General features: G+C 44.5%; 1 protein-coding gene across 2 annotated transcripts in view; it reads right to left on the minus strand.

Annotated features, from left to right (window-relative positions):
* The window catches only part of MAPK7 (mitogen-activated protein kinase 7), a 79,410-nt gene extending 62,548 nt beyond the window's left edge, over window positions 1-16,862 (minus strand). The window contains exons 1-4 of one of the 2 annotated variants that reach the window (XM_078652555.1): window positions 16,731-16,835; window positions 12,224-12,436; window positions 11,595-11,760; window positions 4,785-6,025 (exon numbers count right to left, since the gene is read on the minus strand). In XM_078652555.1, coding sequence (XP_078508681.1) covers window positions 4,785-6,025; window positions 11,595-11,760; window positions 12,224-12,431 — 1,615 coding nt within the window. In that variant the 5' untranslated portion in view covers window positions 12,432-12,436; window positions 16,731-16,835. Of the gene's footprint in view, window positions 1-4,784; window positions 6,026-11,594; window positions 11,761-12,223; window positions 12,437-16,730 lie in introns of both variants that reach the window. The other variant, XM_078652556.1, reaches the window with a different exon arrangement.
* Between the last annotated feature and the right edge of the window lie 5,228 nt (window positions 16,863-22,090).

Raw genomic sequence — 22,090 nt, forward strand, 5'->3', positions numbered from 1 at the left:
CCCAAACGGTGATTTGGACCTGGGGATGGCGAGTCTTCATCAGGACAAGGGATAAACGAGGCAACCCAGGGGATATTGGATAACCCCTTTGTGATAGAGAAAACGATGTAGGCTGATCAGAATTTACCACATCTCAAAAGGAGTCCTTCTATTCATATATTGATCCATGTCCGATTGACACTAATTCATGTTCGACATGGTGGGCAGTACCTTAGTGTTGCGAAAAAACACAAGACCCCCAAGTCGGTCAATTTTTGAAATTCTGCTCCGGAATATACTGGACACTGGAATAAACTTCTATATTGTTCCTCAAATGATTAAAAGGCAGTGGTACTCCAATTTGGAACCAGCCGTTATATTGAAGATAACAGCGTGTCCATCCGAGCCTCACAGTGCTTCTGGATGGCGATACAAGTTAATGTATTTCTATTAATCGACTTCACAGAGCCGAACTGCCTCACGGAGGGAAAGTGTCTGCATCCAAGCCTCACAGTGCTGCAGGATCAGATTCTAGTGGTATCGTAAGCGGGGGGTCGATATGGATGGGGGGAAAGGAAATGTAAATACTTTTAATTTTTTGGGAGAAGAACTCTGCCAGGTCGTTGCAGCGGGTTTGCGTGTTGTGAGAGGGAGGGTTTTTTTCAGGAAGCTTGAGGAGGATTTTTGCAATACGATATATTTATTTTGGCTTGAAGGTGGCTGCGAAGATTTTTTCTGCAAAGAAATGTCATTGTGTGGTTTTAATTTCGTTTTTGTAGGACCGTCGCACTTCCCTGTATGTGGTTTTCCTTGAAAGGGAGTAATCTAGACGCCACTTCCTTTCAAGTTTTTTACATTGGAGTTTCATCTCCCGTAGTCCGGGGGAATACCAAGGGGCAGTTTTTAGATTGCGCTTAGGCTTGGTTCGGCTTACAGGAAGTACAGAGTCAAGTGATGTAGAGATCCAGCTGTTGTAGTTCTCGTTGGCTAGAGAAGGATCTTGATTTTTTGAGGGTCTGGAAGTTTCTAGAGCTGTTAGCCAGTTCTCTTGGGGAAGTTTTGACCAATTGCGTACCTTGCGTGCGGTTATGCTGGGGGGGGGGGGGGGCGCTTGGATGTTCCAAACGAGGGGGATCAGGAAATGATCAGTCCATGGGAGGGGGGAAGGGGAGCCCACAGTGAGGTCTTCGCAATTACTGAAGACGGGGTCTAAAAGGTGACCTTTGATGTGAGTAGGTGTGAGCACAAGTTGTTTCAATTGTAGTGCAGAAAGATTTGTTATCAGTTCCAGGGAGGAATGATCTGAGTTATCATCAAAATGGATATTGAGATCCCCTAACAGAGTATAATTGGACGGGCTGCATGCTAGACTGGCTATGATGGGGGGCAGGGCATTGTGAAATTGTTTCAGGGTTCCGGGTGGACGGTATATAAGCGTCTCAGAGAAGCTGCTGGTGGGGGAAAAGTCTATGGCAAAAGACAGACTTTCGCAATCTGGGGTCCAGTCGGGGGAACTGCGGCACTTATAACAGTCCTTATAAATGATTGCTAAGCCACCCCCTTTCCCGGTCAAACGATCTTCCCGAAGTATCTGTTTCCCTTGGGGGCGGGCTTGCACCAGGTCAGGTTCTGACTCTGTGGTCAGCCAGGTTTCTGTTAGTATAGGGCATCTGGTCCGAGTTCCTCCAAGAGAATGGAGATTTCTATACAGTGTTTAGGGAGAGATCTGCAGCTCAGGAGGTACATTTTTAGCTCGTTTTTTTTTAAGTGAACTGTGTAGAACTGAAAGTTACACTGTGGGCATGAGGTGTGTGAATCCAGTGGGTTCCAAGAGTGAAGGCATGGAGCGTGTGCTGTTCCTCTCGGATTGAAGAGAGAGTTGGGGCTATAGCTCCTAATGTGAGCGGGAGATGGAGCAGGGGTTGTGGCCCCTGGCGCCAGCCAGTCGCAGACGGGCTTGCCTTTGGTGCACCGCACCGGCTGCGCGTCTGTTTGGGCATGTCTTTTTATGGAGGGGCAGTCTAGAGCGCTGGCCTGCGCACTGATGAGGCGGAAGTGGCTAGACCTGACTTCTGGCCGGTGGCACCTCCCTCTAATCAAACGGAAGAATCCCCGCTGGACCGGGGAGGGACGCCATCTCGGACCGGCAGGTAAGCCAGGTGAGGGAGTCAATAATTAAGCTACTTTAGCTCATGTAGGAGCGGAATGCCCAGTTAAAAAGCGCCGACAGTGAGTTTTTAAAAAGTGAATCAGCGAGCCTTTCCCAAGCGCTTCTCTGTTGGTGAGCAGATGGACAGTATCTCGCCCTAAGCGCGTTCGCTGCGTGACTGTCAGGGCGAGTCTTTTTATGGAGGAGCAGTCTAGAGCGCTGACCTGCACGCTGGTGGGGCGGAAGTGGCTAGACCTGACTTCCGGCCGGTGGCACCTCCCTCCAAACAGTAGAGCTGCTATTAATCTTTCTGACTGGAAAGAGCAGTGGCAAGCTTCATGAGAATAGCTTTTCAGAACTGGAGTATCAAGAAGATGGTTTGAGTAGCATACAAGAAGGCAGCTTGTTGCAGAAAGCTGCTCTTGGAGCGTGTCTAGGTATGTTCGCAATCTGGAACACACTGGAGTTTGAGGTCACTCAACCAGTGGATATAAGAGGAGTGGCGCAATGACAAGATTGTAGAGTCCTGTTCTGGGCAAAGATTTTAAACTTGGGCTTCTTCATGTGTTAAGCAGATATGGAGTAGTAGGAACAGGGTTTAGACAACGTTTATGCATTGCCATTTCCAAGATTGTGTTTTTTTCAGGGATCTCTGCCTGTGGTTCCCAATTCAAGATGAAATTGGGTCTTTTCCTATGATGTTAATTCCTGCTTGAATCATATATAAAGAGGCATTTACATGTGATGGATGCGTTGCAAAGCATGTATTACCTTATTTTTCATCACATTCATCTCACCATTGCTACCAATTTTGTCCCTGCTATTTGGTCCTCAAAGTTGATTTTCATTTTCATTTGGATGTTTTGTCTGGCACTTTCCTCTTCCATGGTGTCAGGAGGAGTGAGATGTCTGACTATTCAGGTCTGCAATAATTTTCTTCTTCAATCATGAACTCCATGATTGTGAGAGATATCTTTTGGCCTAGGTGGCCTTTTCATCATAACTGGGACCCTCTGAAGGAAACACTGGTTATCATGCAGGAGAACCATCCTGTTCAGGGTGACACTTCGACTACTGGGAGGAGTCACACTTTCCATAGGAATTCAAGAAGAAAACATAACATACCTTCTCAGTGATCTGACTGACAATTTGAATCTCAATCTTTTTTGTACTGAACTGTGGTGTCGTGTTCAAAGTAAGCTAAAATGGACAGAACCTAAGAGAGAGGAAATTGTTGGCGGGGGACAATGGAGAAGAGACTGTAACTTAGGTCAATCAGAGATTTTCTGCAGGTCATATTCCAGGTGAAAAGCCCATTTCAGAACAAAAGTAGTTTAACTCATCACATCTTGGACTAGGTGGATAGCAGAAAACACATTATCTTCGGATGATCATAGACAGATACAGCACTTGGGAAATGTATTGCCTCTGCCGGTTTTGTGATTAAGAACTTTAAGGCACTGTTTTTTAGTGAGATCAAATCTTGCCAGCACTCATCAATAAAAGTGTAAGAAATGGAACACTCTTCTTTGCAGCAAGATATTGGCTACTCTTCAGCAAGCAAGTTTGTTTGGACCCATCACATAGCTTGCCTCAAACAAAGCTGATTGGCTCGACATGGGATTCAAAGGAGCATTTTCCATAACTACCTCTTATTGTATGGCATGAGAATGAGCTTCAGGAAACAAGCCCTTGACCGTTACCCAACACACACGGTTCAAGTCAATTTCAAATGTTGAAATTTCATGGATTTGATGGGCAATATCCTCCGGATTGTTTGCAAACATTAAAATCCCTGCAGACCATGCATTGGCTTTTTTCCAGGCAGCTAGGATAGAGTTCCTATGTGGCGAGGACGAAAATGTAAGCCTAGAGAATTTAAAATGTCTTTTTTTTTTCATATTCACAGCTTTGCCTAACTGTGCCACAAACCATAATCTTGGTACTGGATTTGTTGATTGGGTTGCCTAAGTCGCCGAAGACAGATTCTGTGGCACATACCAAGTGCTGCAGCTCTCAGGCAACCGTACAAGGATGATGGCATCATTAGTTTATAGCACAATAGATAGTTTTCAGTTGGCGACTATGGAATCATCAGTACAACTATTCAGAAGTTCCGGCAGATCGTGAATATAAAGTATGAAACTTATGGGTGTGATGAGGCAATCCTGTTTGGGTCCAATTAGAATGTTTTTTCTCCCTTATCCTACTGCTCCAAATCTAAACTGTGCCTTAGGGTAGAAGTGTTTGAACATCAGCATCCATGGCCACTAATTGGGAGCTCTTTAAAGAATTAAAATATTCTAGTTTACCAGTAACGTACAAACTATTGTATGTCCTGTGCCAGGCAAACAACGTTGCTATGGCTGTGGAGATCATTTTCTAGTCATGGCCCAGCCCTGAAGACATACAACAATATATGTGAAATAAAGGAGGCATGATATTAGCTATCTGCACAGACTGATGTATCTGTTCACACGCACTGTAAGCAGGATAACTTTCAAGGGTACAGGCTCCTTAAATAATCATTCATCAATGTGTCTGTCCTGTATTCAACTAATTATTCTTTCTTTTGAATCCAATCTATGCCCCTGCTGAACCGATACACAAGGAAAAGGTAGACACTGCATTAGTAATCCACATTTCAGCAACTTACCTTTGTTCCTGTTTCTCATGGCAGATTTCCGCAACAGGTCAATAAGAGCCTCCTTTGTGTCATTTGAGATGGCACCTTCCCTCTTGGGTGCAACTTCTACCTCAGCCTTAACTGGAGCATCTGCCGGCTTCTTCCCAGCATCTTCGTTTGACTCGCAGGTATCGCTATCAACACCTGCAGTCAGGTCAATGATCTCATGCTGGGTTTGGGCTGTTGGAGAGTTCAAGGCAAAATCCATCCGATCACCCACCGAACTAGCACTTGGCATGTCCTCATCGCAGCAAGAGACGGATGCCAAACCAACGGCCAGGACAGTGGTCGGGTCCCGGGAAAGGGTGACCCCATCACCTGGAGTGAAATGTCCCAGCATTACACTATCACTGGCAGGCTCTTCGTAAGCAATGGCATCAGTTCCTGCTGGCCTCAGAGAAGGCTTGAAGCTGATCTGCCGACGAATTCCCTCCCTTTTGTCATGGAAGTCATTGATCTCATTCACAATGGACTCCTTAATCTGCTCTTTGGTCAACACTTGCTTGTCGAAGTCAAAATCAAAGGCAGGTACACAGTTGGGCTCGTCATCTGGGTCATGGTATTTGGATAGGAATGGGTGACGCAGGGCCTCAAGCACAGAAATTCGCTCTCGGGGGTCAAAGCGCAGCATCTTCTGCATTAAGTCTAGAGCCTTCCGGTCTCCTCCTGGATACAGGCTCTCTAGTGGGACGGGCTGCCGCACAGGCAGGCTTTGAATGTACGCCCTTACCCGGTCTGCACCGATGGCGCGGATGACCTGGCTGGATGGCGTGCCCAGTACAGTCATAATCAGCTGCAACTGATGGATGTAGTTCTTGCCAGGGAATAGCTGCTTCCGGCCCAGCATCTCAGCAAAAATGCAGCCTACGGACCACATGTCAATAGCCTGTGTATACTCGTGCAGCGACAGCATTAGCTCAGGAGCGCGGTACCAGCGTGTAGCCACATACTCAGTCATGAAGTACTTGTACTCATCGGGCTTGGTGCACAAGCCCCGGGCCATGCCGAAGTCGCCCACTTTCAACTCACAATTTTCGTTGATCAGCAGGTTACTGGGTTTCAAATCACGATGAATGACATTGGCTGAGTGGATGTACTTGAGGCCTCGTAGGAGCTGGTACAGGAAGTAGCGCACATGCTCAAGTGTCAGTGGCTGCGAGGAGTGAATAATCTGGTGCAGGTCACTCTCCATGAGATCCAGAACCACGTAGCTATAGGCAAAGACAACAGAAGTGGAGTCAGGACCAAGATACTCTACTGTTCCTGGCTAAAAATCATGAATCTACTATACAACTGGGCTGTTCATGATTTCCTTTCTACTTTCACATTTACACTTTGTGACAGATGCTTAGCACTATTCATTCATTCATGACTTTCATTCATTCTTGCCATTCATGCTTGGACTTGCCATTCCAGCACTTGGCAGTCAACAGACTATGGGGAAGCTTTCACTGTGGGATGTGCTACCAATGAAGGTGCTCCAAAGCGCTAATAATTTCCTTCTAGTTGTTGAAGTACCTTTTGAGATTTATCCTAGGCTTTCGTCATCAGAACCTACTGCAGGCTTGCCTTTGCTTAATAGCTCACATCTCAGAAACTGCTCTGAAGTAGTTTTGTTCACGGATAACTACGAGAAGGCATGTGAGGTTTGGCACCTTTATTTCTAGAGTTAAAGCTATCACCTGTGGTATTTTGCATGGGTCATGCCTTTTACCCAGCTGCTCTGCAAATGTGTTGCACAGGGGTGATAGTCACTGTGTAGCATTAGTTAAGATTCTGTTCCACTGAAAACCTGTTTTTGTTTGCTTAGAAACTTTATGCAGTTTGACAACTATGCATAAAACTTTCTAATCAAACAGCATAAGTCCCAAACTTTCAGCATGCAGATCCCACCGGGGCAGGAGGAATAACTAATGGGCTGTTAAATTGGTTTTCATATTTTAACTCCGATAGGAAAATATAATCGCCACTACACTTAAGCATAAACTGAACATGGAACTTACAACAAGGTTTGCAATGAACTAGAACTTTGCCTACAGGAGTGCCTTTATTTCAGTTTGTGTCATTAATTTGACTAACTCGACAAAAATAGAAAGTTCCTATGTCTCGGTTGTGTGGCCAGCATTTGACCAGGAAAGTATAGGAGCGCCCTTCTTTCTACAGCTATAAAAGGTAAGACTCAACCAGATGCTGCTGTTTCTCCTATCATGGCCTCCATTCCATTATTCACTTCTTTGTTCAGAATATGCTCATTGTTCTGGCATGGTGCTTAAATACATTGAAGGTTACCACACGAAGAGAGCCCTGTTACCCAAAGCGCCAATTTAGGCAACTCTTCACCTTTCACCAGCAAAGGAAGGCTATTCACAAATTTTGGCAACGGGATGCTATCATGTCAAGCAAGGGATACAACGGAAGACCTAGGCGGCAGACATCGATAAAGACCTCAGTTAAAGATATTAGAATTAGCAATCCCAGTTTCATGATATTTTTTTTGCATTTCAGTCAGTATTTATTTTTTCTGTGTTGAGACATATTTATTTTGGGATTTGTTAAAAAAGGAAGCTGAAGCTAGTATCTTTCCATGTCTATTGAAACGTTAAATGTAGACTCATATTGAAATGCCTGGCAGGTTACTATACTATGAATACAAATATATGATAAATCAAAAATCTTGCGGGAAAATATCCATTTTAGTATCATGTTTGTGCTCACTGATGGCCATTTAGGCCTCATTGGATACGTTCTCTCCTTTTTAACTCCCTTACTAGTTTCTCCACACTCTTCCTCTCCCTCTCCCTCTTCCTCTCTTCCCTATCCTACCCCATCTTTTTCCCTGACCCTCCCTTTCTAAGGAACTGTAAGAATCTATTACAGTCCTGTTTCTGTGTCTAGTTTCTTTGAACTGTTTAGCCCAATGCTTTATTAGTATGTTGTTTGAGCACTGCTTCCATCTAACGTGAACAAGGCTTCTTGGCAAGCCGAAACATGTAGTTTTTTGGAATAAACACCCTTGGATTACTGATCTGGCTACGCGACGTTTCTACTGAGAGCGCACTTTATTGGGACATTATTTACGAGGATTTACTATCGGCGTGCTCCGCCAAGAGTGTGCGCCAATTCCCTCGGGCCGCAGGGAGTCAGAAGGAGCAACTTGGTGTTATATATATATATATATATATATTCACGCTCCTGTTAGTCCAACAAACGGAACCGCACACAAGAACAGGCGGGTCTCACAACATCTTGCAGGTCCCTTTATTGCCAATACATCAGCATACACTTGTGGATAATCTTGCGCCCTACGCGATTCGGGGATTCTTCCCCTTGATCACGGGCATATTGATGCAGTTCAATTAAACAGTGTCACATGGAATTTATATGTCACGCCCTCTGATGGGCTTCCTGGGACTTGTAGTTCTGCATTAACAGTTATTGTAATGTTCGTAGCTCCAATGAGCCTCCCTTCCTGTTGCCAGCAAGTTGAAATTCACACCTAAACTCTGCCTCGCTTCTCGTGTATCTCAAAGCAGCAGTCCACTTGTTATTTATTAGTGGCAGTGCGGTTCCCCGACCTTGGACAGGCCGGTAATATTCACGCTCCTGTTTGTCCAACAAACGGAACCGCACACAAGAACAGGCGGGTCTCACAACATCTTGCAGGTCCCTTTATTACCAATACATCAGCATACACTTGTGGATAATCTAGCGCCCTACGCGTTTCGGGGATCCTTCCCCTTGATCACGGGCATTTTGATGCAGTTCAATTAAACAGTGTCACATGGAATTTATATATCACGCCCTCTGATGGGCTTCCTGGGACTTGTAGTTCTGCATTAATAGTTATTGTATTGTTCGTAGCTCCAATGAGCCTCCCTCCATGTTGCGCGCAAGTTGAAATTCATACCTGAACTCTGCCTCGCTTTTTGTGTATCTCAAAGCAGCAGTCCACTTGTTATTAGTGGCAGTGCGGTTCCCCGACCTTGGACAGGCCGGTAATAACATTACAGTAACTGTTAATGCAGAACTACAAGTCCCAGGAAGCCCATCAGAGGGAGTGACATATAAATTCCATGTGACACTGTTTTAATATAGAAATTTCCTTTTCTATCTTGGCGGGGATGGCACTGTGCCAATCCTATGCTTAAAGACTTTGATAGAAAAACAGACATTTGAGGTGAGCAGATCTAGAGTGTCGCTGGTGTTGAGAGTGCTCTAACAGGAGCTGCTTTCCACCTAAACTCAGAGTCCTCTCCTTCTTTTGTAGATATATATATATATATATATATTATATATATATATATAAAGAGTTGCCCCTAGGTGGGATGCACTTGCAGGTAGGAATTTATGCCAAAGCAAGGGCACGAGCCGTGAACAAAGTCCTTTTCGGTTTTCCTGCCAGACGCGTTTCGGGCCAACACCCTCTTCAGTGGCAGACCATGTGACATGACGGCATGCGGCAAACACCTGTAAATCCCCACAATAATTGTACTCAGGTGTACCACCTGAAACAATGCTTTCTGGGACTGGTGGTTTAGTAGAACCCAAGTGGGTCGCTGCCGCCACTCACATTCAAAAAAAGTTTTTAAAAGGATTGCCGATCTTCCCGCAAGCACCCCGCAAATAAAGGGCACCTCCTGTTCCACAGTTAGCTGCCCAAATAAGGTAGCTGTGGACCCGCAGTTTTTTCGCGGTAGTGCAATCCCACGAGCGGTCTGTCCGCTATCAAAAAAAAGAAAGAGTTGCCCCTAGGTGGGATGCACTTACAGGTAGGAATTTATGCCAAAGCAAGGGCACGAGCCGTGAACAAAGTACTTTTCGGTTTTCCTGCCAGACGTGTTTCGGGCCAACGCCCTCTTCAGTGGCAGACCATGTGACATGACGGCATGCGGCAAACACCAGTAAATCCCCACAATAATTGTACTCAGGTGTACCACCTGAAGCAATGCTTTCTGGGACTGGTGGTTTAGTAGAACTCAAGTGGGTCGCTGCCACCACTCACATTCAAAAAAAGGTTTTCAAAGGATTGCCGATGTTTCCGCAAGCACCCCGCAAATAAAGGGCACCTCATGTTTCACAGTTAGCTGCCCAAATGAGGTAGCTGTGGACCCGCAGTTTTTTCGCGGTAGTGCAATCCCGCGACAGGGCTGGCCGCTATAAAAAAAAAAGAAAGAGTTGCATGTATATATATATATATATATATATATATATATATATATATATATATATTTGCGGCACAGGGCACAAAGCAATAAACAAACTTTGTATGAAATAAGAGGAGTCGGTTCCTGTTTTTGGTTCTAAAGGCATTGAACCGTGAAAGAAAAAGATTTTCGTGATATATATATATATATATAAAAAAAACACATGCATACACACAATTATTATAGTTTTTTAAGTTTCATGAGGAAGAATCATTGTAAAATAATTATGAGCAACATAAAAATAAATCAGGTACCCAATTCCTAAAGAAAGCCAGAAAATAACACCCACGGGTATATGCCCTTGCATTGGTGCATATTTAAGACATTAATTTCTCTTTCAGAATACACCTGGATATTGCATTCCTACCAAATTTTTGTGAATTCCATTTTCACATGAACAAATATGCTCTTGAATGCCTTAAAATAATCCAAACCCTACTATTATACGAGGCCTGGCGTAATAAGAGAGGTTATTATCAAATAGACTGTGAATCCAGTTATAATTTGTCACCTCACTGCATGGCACCAATAGAGGGTTTTTTTGTGTTTTTTTTAAAGTAAACGTAGATTTTTGAAGCACAAGTAGATATTTTGTATCATTCCAGACCCCGGATTCTACAGAGTCCATCTGTACTTACCATTTCCACACAGCACATCTCTCAGCATTATTCACTTATGTCGACATTGTTCCCACACACAGTGTCAGCTTTCAATTCTCTCACATTTGTCCCTGGATTTCTTATATTGCCCTCACGTCAATACAGTTTACTCGTGTGTAGTCTTCCTTTGTTCTCTCAGAGGCATAGCTTTCTCTCCTTCTTTTCAGCTGGTCTCTTCCCTTAGCCCTCTTTTATCAATCTCACCTCACTTTCTCATCATTTGAGTCCCCTGAGGTTTCTCAGCTGCGTCCTACTAGCAGGCCTGTCTTTCTTCACTGTTCTTAAATGGCCAGTCTCTCCACATCTTGTCCTCACATGCAGTGCCTCCTCAGTGTTCCTTCAAAGTTTAGCTTCCCTCCACCACTGCCTATGGATCCATCGGCCACAGCTAGTGTCAGTCTCTCAATCCCATTCCCTCGCAGCGCTTTATTCCACCCATCATGTGCTCTGCAAACATTTCATCAAAGCCCAGCATTCCTTAATAGAAAGTCCCATTCCATTGTTGCCTCTCAGCTCATCAATCCCTATTATTCATACGTGGTGTCACTGAACACAATAGTTCAAGTTCATTGTATGATTAATTAACTGAACACAATAGGTTCACAGCCAGACTCTGCAGTATTTTAACGTAGTCTAATTTGTCTTTTCCCTTTGTTCTATCAGGACATCTCTCCTAGTCATTCGTAATTTAATACAGTCAGTCTTTCGCCTGCGTTCTTTCACAGTCAGAATCTCCCCAGTTTTTTCACAGTCCATCTCCTCTCCACTGACCTGGAAGCATTCTTCCGTGGTTTCCTCACATCCCTTCTCAGCCGGCTCTACCGACATTCGCCCACCATCCCACAATCCTTCAGTGACAGTCTCTCGCCTGACTCACAAGTTCAAATAAGCTTCCCTGGCCCACCATTATGACTTACACGGATTTAAAGTCTGCATAGGGCACTGATGGCTTCAGGATGTCTTTAATTGCAATGATGTTGTCATGTTTGAAGTGCTTGAGAATCTTCAGCTCCCGCAGAGTGCGTTTGGCATTTGTCACCACATCAAAAGCATTTGGGATCTTCTTTATAGCAACTTGCTGGCCTGAGGTGTGGGGAAGAGGAAACACAAATACACATCATTCATTAGGAGAACATATTTAGTCAGTGACAAACAGGAGGTGCTACTTTCTTGGACCTATAGGACCTGTGTATCACTTGCTAACTATATTTAACAAAGCCCAAAAGCTCAGCTGTCTGAGGCTTGACGTTATGAAAACTATGTAACATGACTGACAGTTGGCTGAGATCCACGTCTGTATGATTTGCATATTTTAAAGGGACAGTTCTGCTGATTCAGGTAAGAGTGTGTAAAATCTATGTGACAGGATTGACAGCCCTTGTGTGTATGGAACAAGCCATTGGGAGCTGTGTAAACTGAATAAAAGCTAGGTTGACGGGTACAGAGTCTGTATGGTCCGCGCAACCTGAGAAGCTGTTTTACTGTCTGGAGCCTCAAGAGCTTGGGTGTATGAGTGCACAAAGGACAAATGTCTCCATCTCTTCACCTGTTGATCTACGCCGGGCGGAAGACACTACACCGTAGGCTCCGGTGCCTATAGTCTCGATGATTTCATACTCATCCCCGACATCGAAAGTTATGTCAAAGGAACGGGCCTTGAGCAGGGCCAGGTTCTTGGCCACGGTAGAGGAACGGTGGGCCTGCTCCCCACCACCCCCTTCCTCCTCGTCCTCACCCTTACTCGGCTCTGCCATGATTCCTGCATGAGAAAGAAAATGCAAACATAATCAAAAGGGTCTTAATACAGTTTGAAAGAGTTCATAAAAAGGGTCATGTTTATAAAAAAATAGTACAATACACCCTCTTTTCTAGATCAAAAGACAGGGCTGTCTTTCAGTGATTCTCCAGGGGTCAGTCATGTGCTAAGGTGCAAGCACACAACGTTAACCACTGGCCTCTTTGCTCACAGTTATTCCAGTCTATCCATTTATTTGTTTAATACCTGCAAGAAAATGCTCTCTTTGTACAGATTCCATTAGGAAATCACACGGTTGCCCTCAGTTTCAGTTCAGTGATAAGTGAAAACTCAGGCCACTGATAAACAGGTCAAACAACATTATTTAAAATTAACATCAAATCTGGACATTTACTTTTGAGTAATAATGTGTTATCTGGATAGACACTATCATGACTTGTACTGTTGTACTACAAAATTAATAAAAAGAAGTTTTAAAAAAATCCGGGATAATTAAAATATCAGCTGAATGGAAAACGGACATCGAATAGAGAGTTTACCTTGTTTTAAAGGTCAACTAGCACTTCAAAAACGGTCAGTTAAAATTAAGGACAGGGGTATCAGCTTTGCCAACATGCTCATTGCCCAAAGAAACAGTGTGAAGATGGCTGAAGCGTTGGCTGCATTTGTATACGTGGTGCCAATATGATTCAATGTTGTACAGTGTGTTTACTCAGCCAGACTGCATGCATGTCTCAGTCAGTAAGAGATTCAGTGCCTAAGAGGAATGCTCCGTTGACCTTTCGTCCCCTCAGATCGGTTGCCAATCTCTTTTTGGAGAACACCTTCTTGCCAAGAAGCAGTGGTACCAGGGATGAGATTCTGAACGTTTTTCCCCTTTCTTTTATTGGACTTCTAACATTTTACTATTATTCTTAGACGTAACCGGAATCAAGACTTTGATATATTATTAGCAAGAAATGTTGCGGTTTTTTAACTTTCCATGAACAGATATTGCTAGCAGAACAATTAGCTTTTTTAAGGCTGGCTATAGTTACCCTAGGTTTAAAAAGCCTTCTGCAGTAATGTTTCAGGGAAATAATTTTAGAAGGCAGTCCACTTTTAATTGTTGCAAAATCAATGCATTATTTGCCGATAATGTATTGATGTTGTTTTGTATTTGTTTTTATCTTAAGAATGCTCGAAATACTAAATACATTTGACAGTTGGCAGCATTACACTGCAAGTGGTTGTCTGTATCTGCTGTTTGCAGGAGACAGACAACTGAGCTGGTTCCCAAACAAGGCTATGCCAATTGGAACACAGCAGCAGCCTCCAGAACATCCAGGTTGGGGAATCAAAGTGTAGATGAGTATGGACCCATTCTGCCCAATAGAGCTAATGCCTGTAGAGGCAAAAGATTGCATGCAGCTGTCCTTAGTCTGCATCCACAAGTAACATCTACTTAATCATCTGATAGACATTAGATGATGAAAGACCTTATCTTCCAAAATCAAGTTTTATTTCTATTTCATATTCCACAGTGCTCTATTGCTTTACAGTTAGGTTTGCGCTCTAGAAGTGCATTATAAATATAATGTGGACATTCTCTAAATAAATAAATGTCATGACGTTCACCAGAAATCAGACACAACAGAAAAAGGGGCCAAGCATTTGCAAAACCAACAGGTCTCAATTTTACAATGGGAGTACCAAGCTGCTGGCTTTGCCAGCATGTGTCTATAATGAATTGTTTCAAAAAACTAAAAGAAAATAACATTCCAAAATACTGATGGAAAAGCAAGTCATAACCCAGGCCTCGAAAGATCTGAAGAATTTTGCAAGATCTCCTGGTCTAGGGACTTGGGTAGTCTACTCAACCTACCTGTAATGTGCTTACCCCATATACGTGCCTCAAATTGTGCAATCCAAGGCAAAAAATGTATTTCTCTGAATCCCCTTTTTCTTAATGATCACATGAGAAAGCCTCTTCAAATATGTAGGTCAGTATGTCTGCTGTACAAAAACTAGATTTTGATTTCGATAAACGAAACTTTTACTCCATGCATAATAAAAAAACTAGCCCACATATTAAGTAGGGTACACATGGCCCCTGACTTGACTCAGTTCACTAATACATTGTCGTCAGGTTAAAGGCTTGAAAATATCTCAGTTCATATTAAAAACACTCACTTTTAAGAAATATATTACTAAAGCATGAAGTAATAGCGTACTGTCATTTACAGAGATTTTCCATTGAAATGGCCACAAACTTTCCCAATGACTTGCAGTTTTACTGGTAAAACTACATAGGGTACAAACAATAATGTGTGGAAATCTGGTTTCAGCAAATATTTATCATTTGCACATCATCAAATAACGTGTTCTGATTTGTTTAGATCTTATCAAAATATTTGTTTCCATCTCACTTCAGAACTGCAAAAAAAACACTTTCCTTCATTTGTAAAATATTTAAATACCGGGTGCCCAGCTTGATTGTCAGACAGTTCATTTTACAAAATCCTCTAACATTCCAGCCAGAGATGAAAAAAAAAAGTAAACACTAGTCTTCAGGATAAAATAACCAGCAATTTGTAAGGAGACATAAGCTTACATTTGACCTCTGTCTTTGAACGCACAGCAAATGTGACAAGCTAACAACAAGAGTTAAAGGCATCTTTATTGCTCATCCACCTTCTGAGTGAACAGAACACATTTTCTTTGCCAGCACCAGCTCACTAACCAGACCGGGCCAGTACACACTAAAAATAGCTCGCCCTGATAAAATCTAACTTGCCATAGCAAGTGAGCGGGTAGATTCCGAGGCCTGTATACTGAATCAAATATTTTCAATCTTTACAAATATGATGATTTATTCTTCAAATACTTTTCACTCCGGTAACTCTGAACATATTTTAAAAAGAATAAGGAAATGTCAGAACTTACAGGGAAATGCCTAATTTACTTTTAGGATTCAGCCATTTGATCTTCTACAGTAGAAGGAGAAGCATCATGCTAACTATACCTTCTGCTTCACCAACGCCAACCGAGGGAGTGCAGCAAACTGCCTTTTGTTCAGCATTATATAAGCCTTTGTGTGCCAAATCTTGTGCTTTGGTGCAATATGAGTAATGTGGGAGAAAAAACAACCCTTCAAGTCTGCTCTTCAGCCATACCCCAGAAAAAAGATCCCGGTTGCGGTGCTTGTACAGACAATCTGAGAGGGGTGAGGAGCAAGACAGCGCGGGTGGAGCAGGAGATAGAGGGTGTTTAACAGCACATGGGGGAGAGAGCTAGTAAACACATCCCCTCTGATGGAGTGCTCAATGACTATCTTGCTGCGCAACTGAAATTGGCAGCACAGTGGAGATATATACGTTGAGGTACTATAGACATCGCAAAGATGGATGTCCCCTCAGGAGAAACAATACTGAATTTGACACTTAACCCATTTTGAGAAAGGAACGTTTACTCTGAGGGACTGTCAGCACGCTCCGGTAGGCGTGGCCCAGATGACATATATACAGCTGCCATGCGCATCTGAGCTTCCAATAACTGCTAGATTAGTGCTTCCACACAAGCATAACTGTGGGGTCTGCATGACTGTGAGAGGAGGAGAATGGTAACACTCGGGAAGCTGTTCCAGAACGATAAGATAAGAAATGTTCAGGACTTTGCGAATATGAGCTCCCTGCACAGCAATTTCCATTATATGTGAGATAGTGGCATAAGTAGGGACCAGATGGAAGGGTGGACTTTTAGATCCCAAATTGCATGACTACTTAAAGGAAATATTTTTCTTTTATAAATATTTTATTAAAGCCCAGACTAAATATGACCTAAATGGGTTGCGAGATCAATGGGTTAAAATATGGGAATAGCACTGGCTGATGGAGAAGGGGTAACGTCTTTAAGTGTACATCTCGCACTTCCAGGAAACATAGGTTTAAATGAATCCAGCATTATTACCACAAAGTGTATATGACCCCTAAAATAATAAATGTCACGGGTGTCTGAATAGTACACTTAAGGCGCTAAGAGTCAGGCTAGGAATTTCATCCTCTCCTTCGAGTCTTAAGCGCCACACCTAACGTCCATCACTCGTGATCCCAGCTCCTAGTTATACCAACTCTCCGATGCAAAATCGATATGGCATTTTTAATTATTTAAAGGGCGGACCGGATGGGTAGTAATAATTCATAACATTTAGCGAATGATTAAGTGAATGTGGAGTGCTGAATAATACTTTCAATGAGGTAGATATCTGCACTGTTTTCCAATTATTTTGCTTAAAATATGTTAATTGTCCGCTACTTACAAGGACCATCCGTGATTTCAGTCTAATCCGTGATTTCAGTCTAATGCCTGTCTCCCGTTGTTTAACCTTTCCGTGGACGTCATTGGTTCCCAATGTTAGTAGTTCCGGTGTGCTATCGAGCGCTGTAACCCCCCCGTTTTGCGCATGCGCAAGGATTGTGCGCATGCGCACATTACGACATAATGACGTAGCACCACGCCCATCATCATTTCGTGTAACCCCTAACGTTTTGCTTTTGCGCATGCTCTATCCAAACATGCCCTGGCATTGTACGCTGCGCCGCTGTTCTGCAGAGCCCGCCTCGTGCCCGATGGAAAGTGGCGCGGACGAGCAGGAAGGAAGGGGCTTCGCGAACCGAGCCAAGAGAGTGCATCACCAGGGGCAGCGCGTGGCCTGGGGCGGCGTGGGCGCCTGTCCCTATCCTCTTTTGATACAATTGGTCCGCAGGGGAGAAGGCTCCAGTGTCGCCCCAATATGCAGCGCGGCAGCGGCTGCCCTGGGGAAGCTCTGGCGGTCCTCGTCGCCTCGTCTGCTCTGTTGCTGCTGCTTTCAGGAGGGCTCAGACAGACAGACACCCAGCAGCGTAGAGGCTCGCATGGCAGTATTGTTCACGCTCACCAACCATTATCACCCTCGGCCCTCTCAAGCACTAGACAACCTCAGATCTCGTTGGGCAGCGCCCCGACTACCAGCACCGGGATGTGACATGCTTCGTTTCAGAGGCAGCTCCTTGGGAGTACAGTATTTACTGCGCGCGATGGCTGGCATAAGCAAGAAAGCAAGCTCAGCAGAGTAGATGTAAATGCTAGACAGCAATAGCACGTTCTCTCAGCACATACGATCTGTTAATGTTGTTGCGTTGTCGTTTCTATTTCACCTCCCAAGATAAACATACTGGAAGGGTAAACCAACTGTTATACAACTGTGCGCTCTGTAGAAAGCAAGCCTATGTGTGCACAGTTCTTACAACAAAAGGCGTAGCACAATTTTCTCTTGGTCTGTCGTTATTGCACAGTCTAAGTCCTCTTTGCATTACTGCTAGTTTGAGCACAGTGTCTGTAATGTAAACATACATTGCTGTGACAAGTGAACAAACATTTTCAATTAAGTAGTGATTCCGTCCTGTTTGACTAACAGTTTACACACTCGTCTTTTGTGCAGCAGACAAAAGTCCTTCCGCCAGTCAATGCTTTGCGGGTATTAACACTACCAAGACAAAATTATTCTCGTACAAATTCTTCAATAGCAGACAGAAGATGACTAGACCAAATGGCAGAAAGATGACCAGTTAACAATAACCAATAAAACTGGACTGACCTCCAACCTTGGGTTCCGGAGCAGTGTGCTGCCTGGCGTAAAGTGCTTCAATGCATTGTCAGGGCTAGTAAGCATGATATATTACAATTATAAAACGACAGGAGGTGGATTTGTGTCTCACACATAGCAATTTTAATAACTTGTGTAAGCAACAAGCATCTGTGACTAAACTCTGCAAATTGTGCAGTAGATTATGTGACAGACGCAGCGAGTTCACATTTTCGTGGAAATTGCAATGACAGTGGAATCAGTGCATCATTTTAGTTCATGGGCCCCACCAGGCATCCATTTTTGGCGACCAAGCACGTATGTTCACTCATCAAACATTTACTGACCGTAAAAAAGAAAAAACGCACAAAAGTAGAGGAAGAAAAAGTTTTTAAAAAAACGTCAACAAGGGAGAAAGCATTAACCTGTATGAGTGAGATAAAGAGGCAGATGGTGTCTGGTGGTGGATTAAAGAGGCCTGAGGTGGATTCCAGACAATGCAGCCTTGGTATTTGGAAGGCCAACGTTCAATAGGGCTGGACTTGGGCTTCCAAGGCGAGCTTTGGACACATGTACTCATTCATTTATAAATTAAGCACTGAGTGGAATCACATTATTGAAGTAGCACTGACCATAATAAATAGTTATGTTACACCTCCTCACAGAGGTAGTGAAGTATATAAATAATGCATCCCTTTCAGAAATACATTTGTGAATATATTTTCCAATAGCTAGTACATTTAACAAGAAACTTTGCATAGTGAAAATAAAAAAAGACTACCAGTCACCAGATGTTTGGAGTAAGAATATTTATAAACAATGTTTCTTGCTCCTGCATTTATTTAGCCAGCTTCAATAGGGCCAGATTTCCTATTGCACAATATGCAGGCATAATTCTAGGGGTTTAAGACACAGTGCCCTTTGGGAGGTGCAGTCAGACTAGTATTCATTAGGCTAGCCTTCTCAGGCAAAAAAAGGAACATGTTATATTGCTATTTGTTCTACAGCATTTGTTAATTTTTTGGCTTGGTGTTGGTAGAAAAGAAAAAAAGTCTTTACAGAAAACATTCGAGCTAGACACAACATTTCCAGATGATAATAATGTTCAGCAAGTCTCTGATCATTTCCTAGAACATTACATTAAACAAATGAACGATATGGAACTCTCTGTCTCTAGGGCGAAGTGTAATCTTTGGTTGGAAAAGTTTCAAAGGAGCAGACTGATTGACATCTATGAAAATATTACGCAAGCTACAGCTCTTTGGTTAGAAGGCAAGGAGCTGAATAAAGCTTACTCTATCGCCCTCCCTTACTCTATCTATCTATCGCCCTCCCTTACGCTATCTATCTATCGCCCTCTCTATCGCCCTCCCTCCCTCTCTATCTATCTATCGCCCTCCCTTACTCTATCGCCCTCCCTCCCTCTATTGCCCTCCCTCCCTCTCTATCGCCCTCCATCCCTCTCTATATCGCCCTCCCTTACTCTATTGCCCTCCCTCCCTCTATCGCCCTCCCTCCCTCTCTATCGACCTCCCTCCCTCTATCTATCGCCCTCCCTCTATCCATCGCCCTCCCTTACTCTATCTATCTATCGCCCTCCCTCTATCCATCGCCCTCCCTCACTCTATCGGCCTCCCTTACTCTATCTATCTATCGCCCTCCCTCTATCACCCTCCCTCACTCTATCGCCCTCTCTCTATCTATCTTTCGCCCTCCCTCTATCTATCGCCCTCCCTCTATCTATCTATCGCCATCCCTTACTCCCTCTATCGCCCTCCCTCTATCTATCTATGTATTTATCTATCGCTCTCCCTCCCTCTCTATCTATCAATCGCCCTCCCTTACTCTATCGCCCTCCCTCTATCTATCGCCGTCCCTTACTCTATCGCCCTCCCTATCTATCTATATATCTATCTATGTATCTATCTATCGCTCTCCCTCCCTCTCTATCGCCCTCCCTTACTCTATCGCCCTCCCTCTCTATCTATCTATCGCCCTCCCTCTATCTATCTATCGCCCTCCCTCTATTTATCGCTCTATCTATCTATCGTCCTCCCCCTCTAATCTATCAATCGCCCTCCCTCCCTCTATCGCCCTCCCCCCTCTATCTATTGCCCTCCCTTACTCTATCGCACTCCCTAACGCCTTCTCTATCTATCTATCGCCCTCCTATCTATCGCCCTCCCTCACTCTATCGCCCTCCCTCCCTCACTCTATCGCCCTCCCTCACTCTATCGCCCTCCCACACTATCTATCACCCTCCCTCACTCTATCGCCCTCCCTCACTCTATCGCCCTCCCTCACTCTATCGCCCTCCCTCTATCTCCCTCCCTCTATCTATCGATCGCCCTCCCTCATTCTTATCTTTCGCCCTCCCTCTATCTATCGCCCTCCCTCACTCAATCTATCTATCTATCGCCCTCCCTCTATCTATCGCCCTCCCTTACTCCCTCTATCGCCCTCCCTCCCTCTATCGCCCTCCCTCTATCTATCTATCGCCCTCCCTCCCTCTCTATCGCCCTCCCTCTATCTATCGCCCTCCCTTACTCTCTCGCCCTCCCTCCCTCTATCTATCGCCGTCCCTTACTCTATTGCCCTCCCTATCTATCTATCTATCTATCTATCTATCTATCTATGTATCTATCTATCGCTCTCCGTCCCTCTATCTATCGCCCTCCCTCTCTATCTATTGCCCTCCCTTACTCTACCGCCCTCCCTCTCTATCTATCAATCGCCCTCCCTCTATCGCCCTCCCTCTATCTATCGCCCTCCCTCTATCTATCGCCCTCCCTCTATCTATCGCCCTCCCTCTATCTATCGCCCTCCCTCTATCGCCCTCCCTTACTCTATCGCCCTCCCTCTCTATCTATCTCCCTCCCTTACTCTCTCTATCTATCGCCCTCCCTTACTCTATCGCCCTCCCTCCCTCTCTATCTATCGCCCTCTCTTACTCTATCGCCCTCCCTCTCTCTCTATCGCCCTCCCTTACTCTATCTCCCTCTCTATCACCCTCCCTCCCTCTCTATCGCCCTCCCTCTCTATCTATCGCCCTCCCTATCTATCTATATATCGCCCTCCCTCACTCTATCTATCTTCCTCCCTCACTCACTCTATCGCCCTCCCTCACTCTATCTATCGCCCACCCTCACTCTGTCTATCGCCCTCCCTCACTCTATCTATCTATCTATCGCCCTCCCTCACTCTATCTATCTATCGCCCTCCCTCTATCTATCTATCTACCGCCCTCCCTTCCTCCCTCTCTATCTATCACCCTCCCTCTTTATCTATCTATCGCTCTCCCTCCCTCTATCTATCGACCTCCCTCCCTCTATCTATCTATCGCCTTCACCTACTCTATCGCCCTCCCTATCTATCTATCTATATATCTATCTATGTATCTATCTATCGCTCTCCCTCCCTGTCTATCTATCGCCCTCCCTCTTTATCGCCCTCCCTTACTCTATCTATCGCCCTCCCTTTATCGCCCTCCCTTCCTCTATCGCCCTCCCTCCCTCTCTATCGCCCTCCCTTACTCTATCGACCTCCCTCTCTATCTATCGCCCTCCCTCTCTATCTATATATCGCCCTCCCTCTCTATTTATCGCCCTCCCATACTCTATCGCTCTCCCTCTCTATTTATCGCCCTCCCTCTCTATCTCTCCCTATCTATCGCCCTCCCTATCTATCTATCTATCGCCCTCCCTTACTCTATAGCCCTCCCTTACTCTCTATCTATCGCCCTCTATCTAGGCCCTCCCTTACTCTATCTATCTATCGCCCTCCCTCCCTCACTCTATCGCCTTCCCTTTATCTATCGCCCTCCCTCCCTCTATCGCCCTCACTCTATTGCCTTACCTCCCTCTATCTATCGCCCTGTTCTCTTCTCTCTTTTCACATGCAGATCTGCTGCTCTCTCCCACCCCACCTTCTTCTTTAACTCCCTGTTCTCTTTTACTGTGCTGATCTGCTGTTCTCTTCCACCCGCCTCCTTTTTAGGTCGAGCGTAGAGCTGCGCATGCGTAGCATGCGCTGTCTAGCTCAGGACCTATAGCTGT

The sequence above is a fragment of the Lissotriton helveticus genome, chromosome 7, assembly GCF_964261635.1.
Source record: "Lissotriton helveticus chromosome 7, aLisHel1.1, whole genome shotgun sequence".
Lineage (NCBI taxonomy): Eukaryota > Metazoa > Chordata > Amphibia > Caudata > Salamandridae > Lissotriton > Lissotriton helveticus.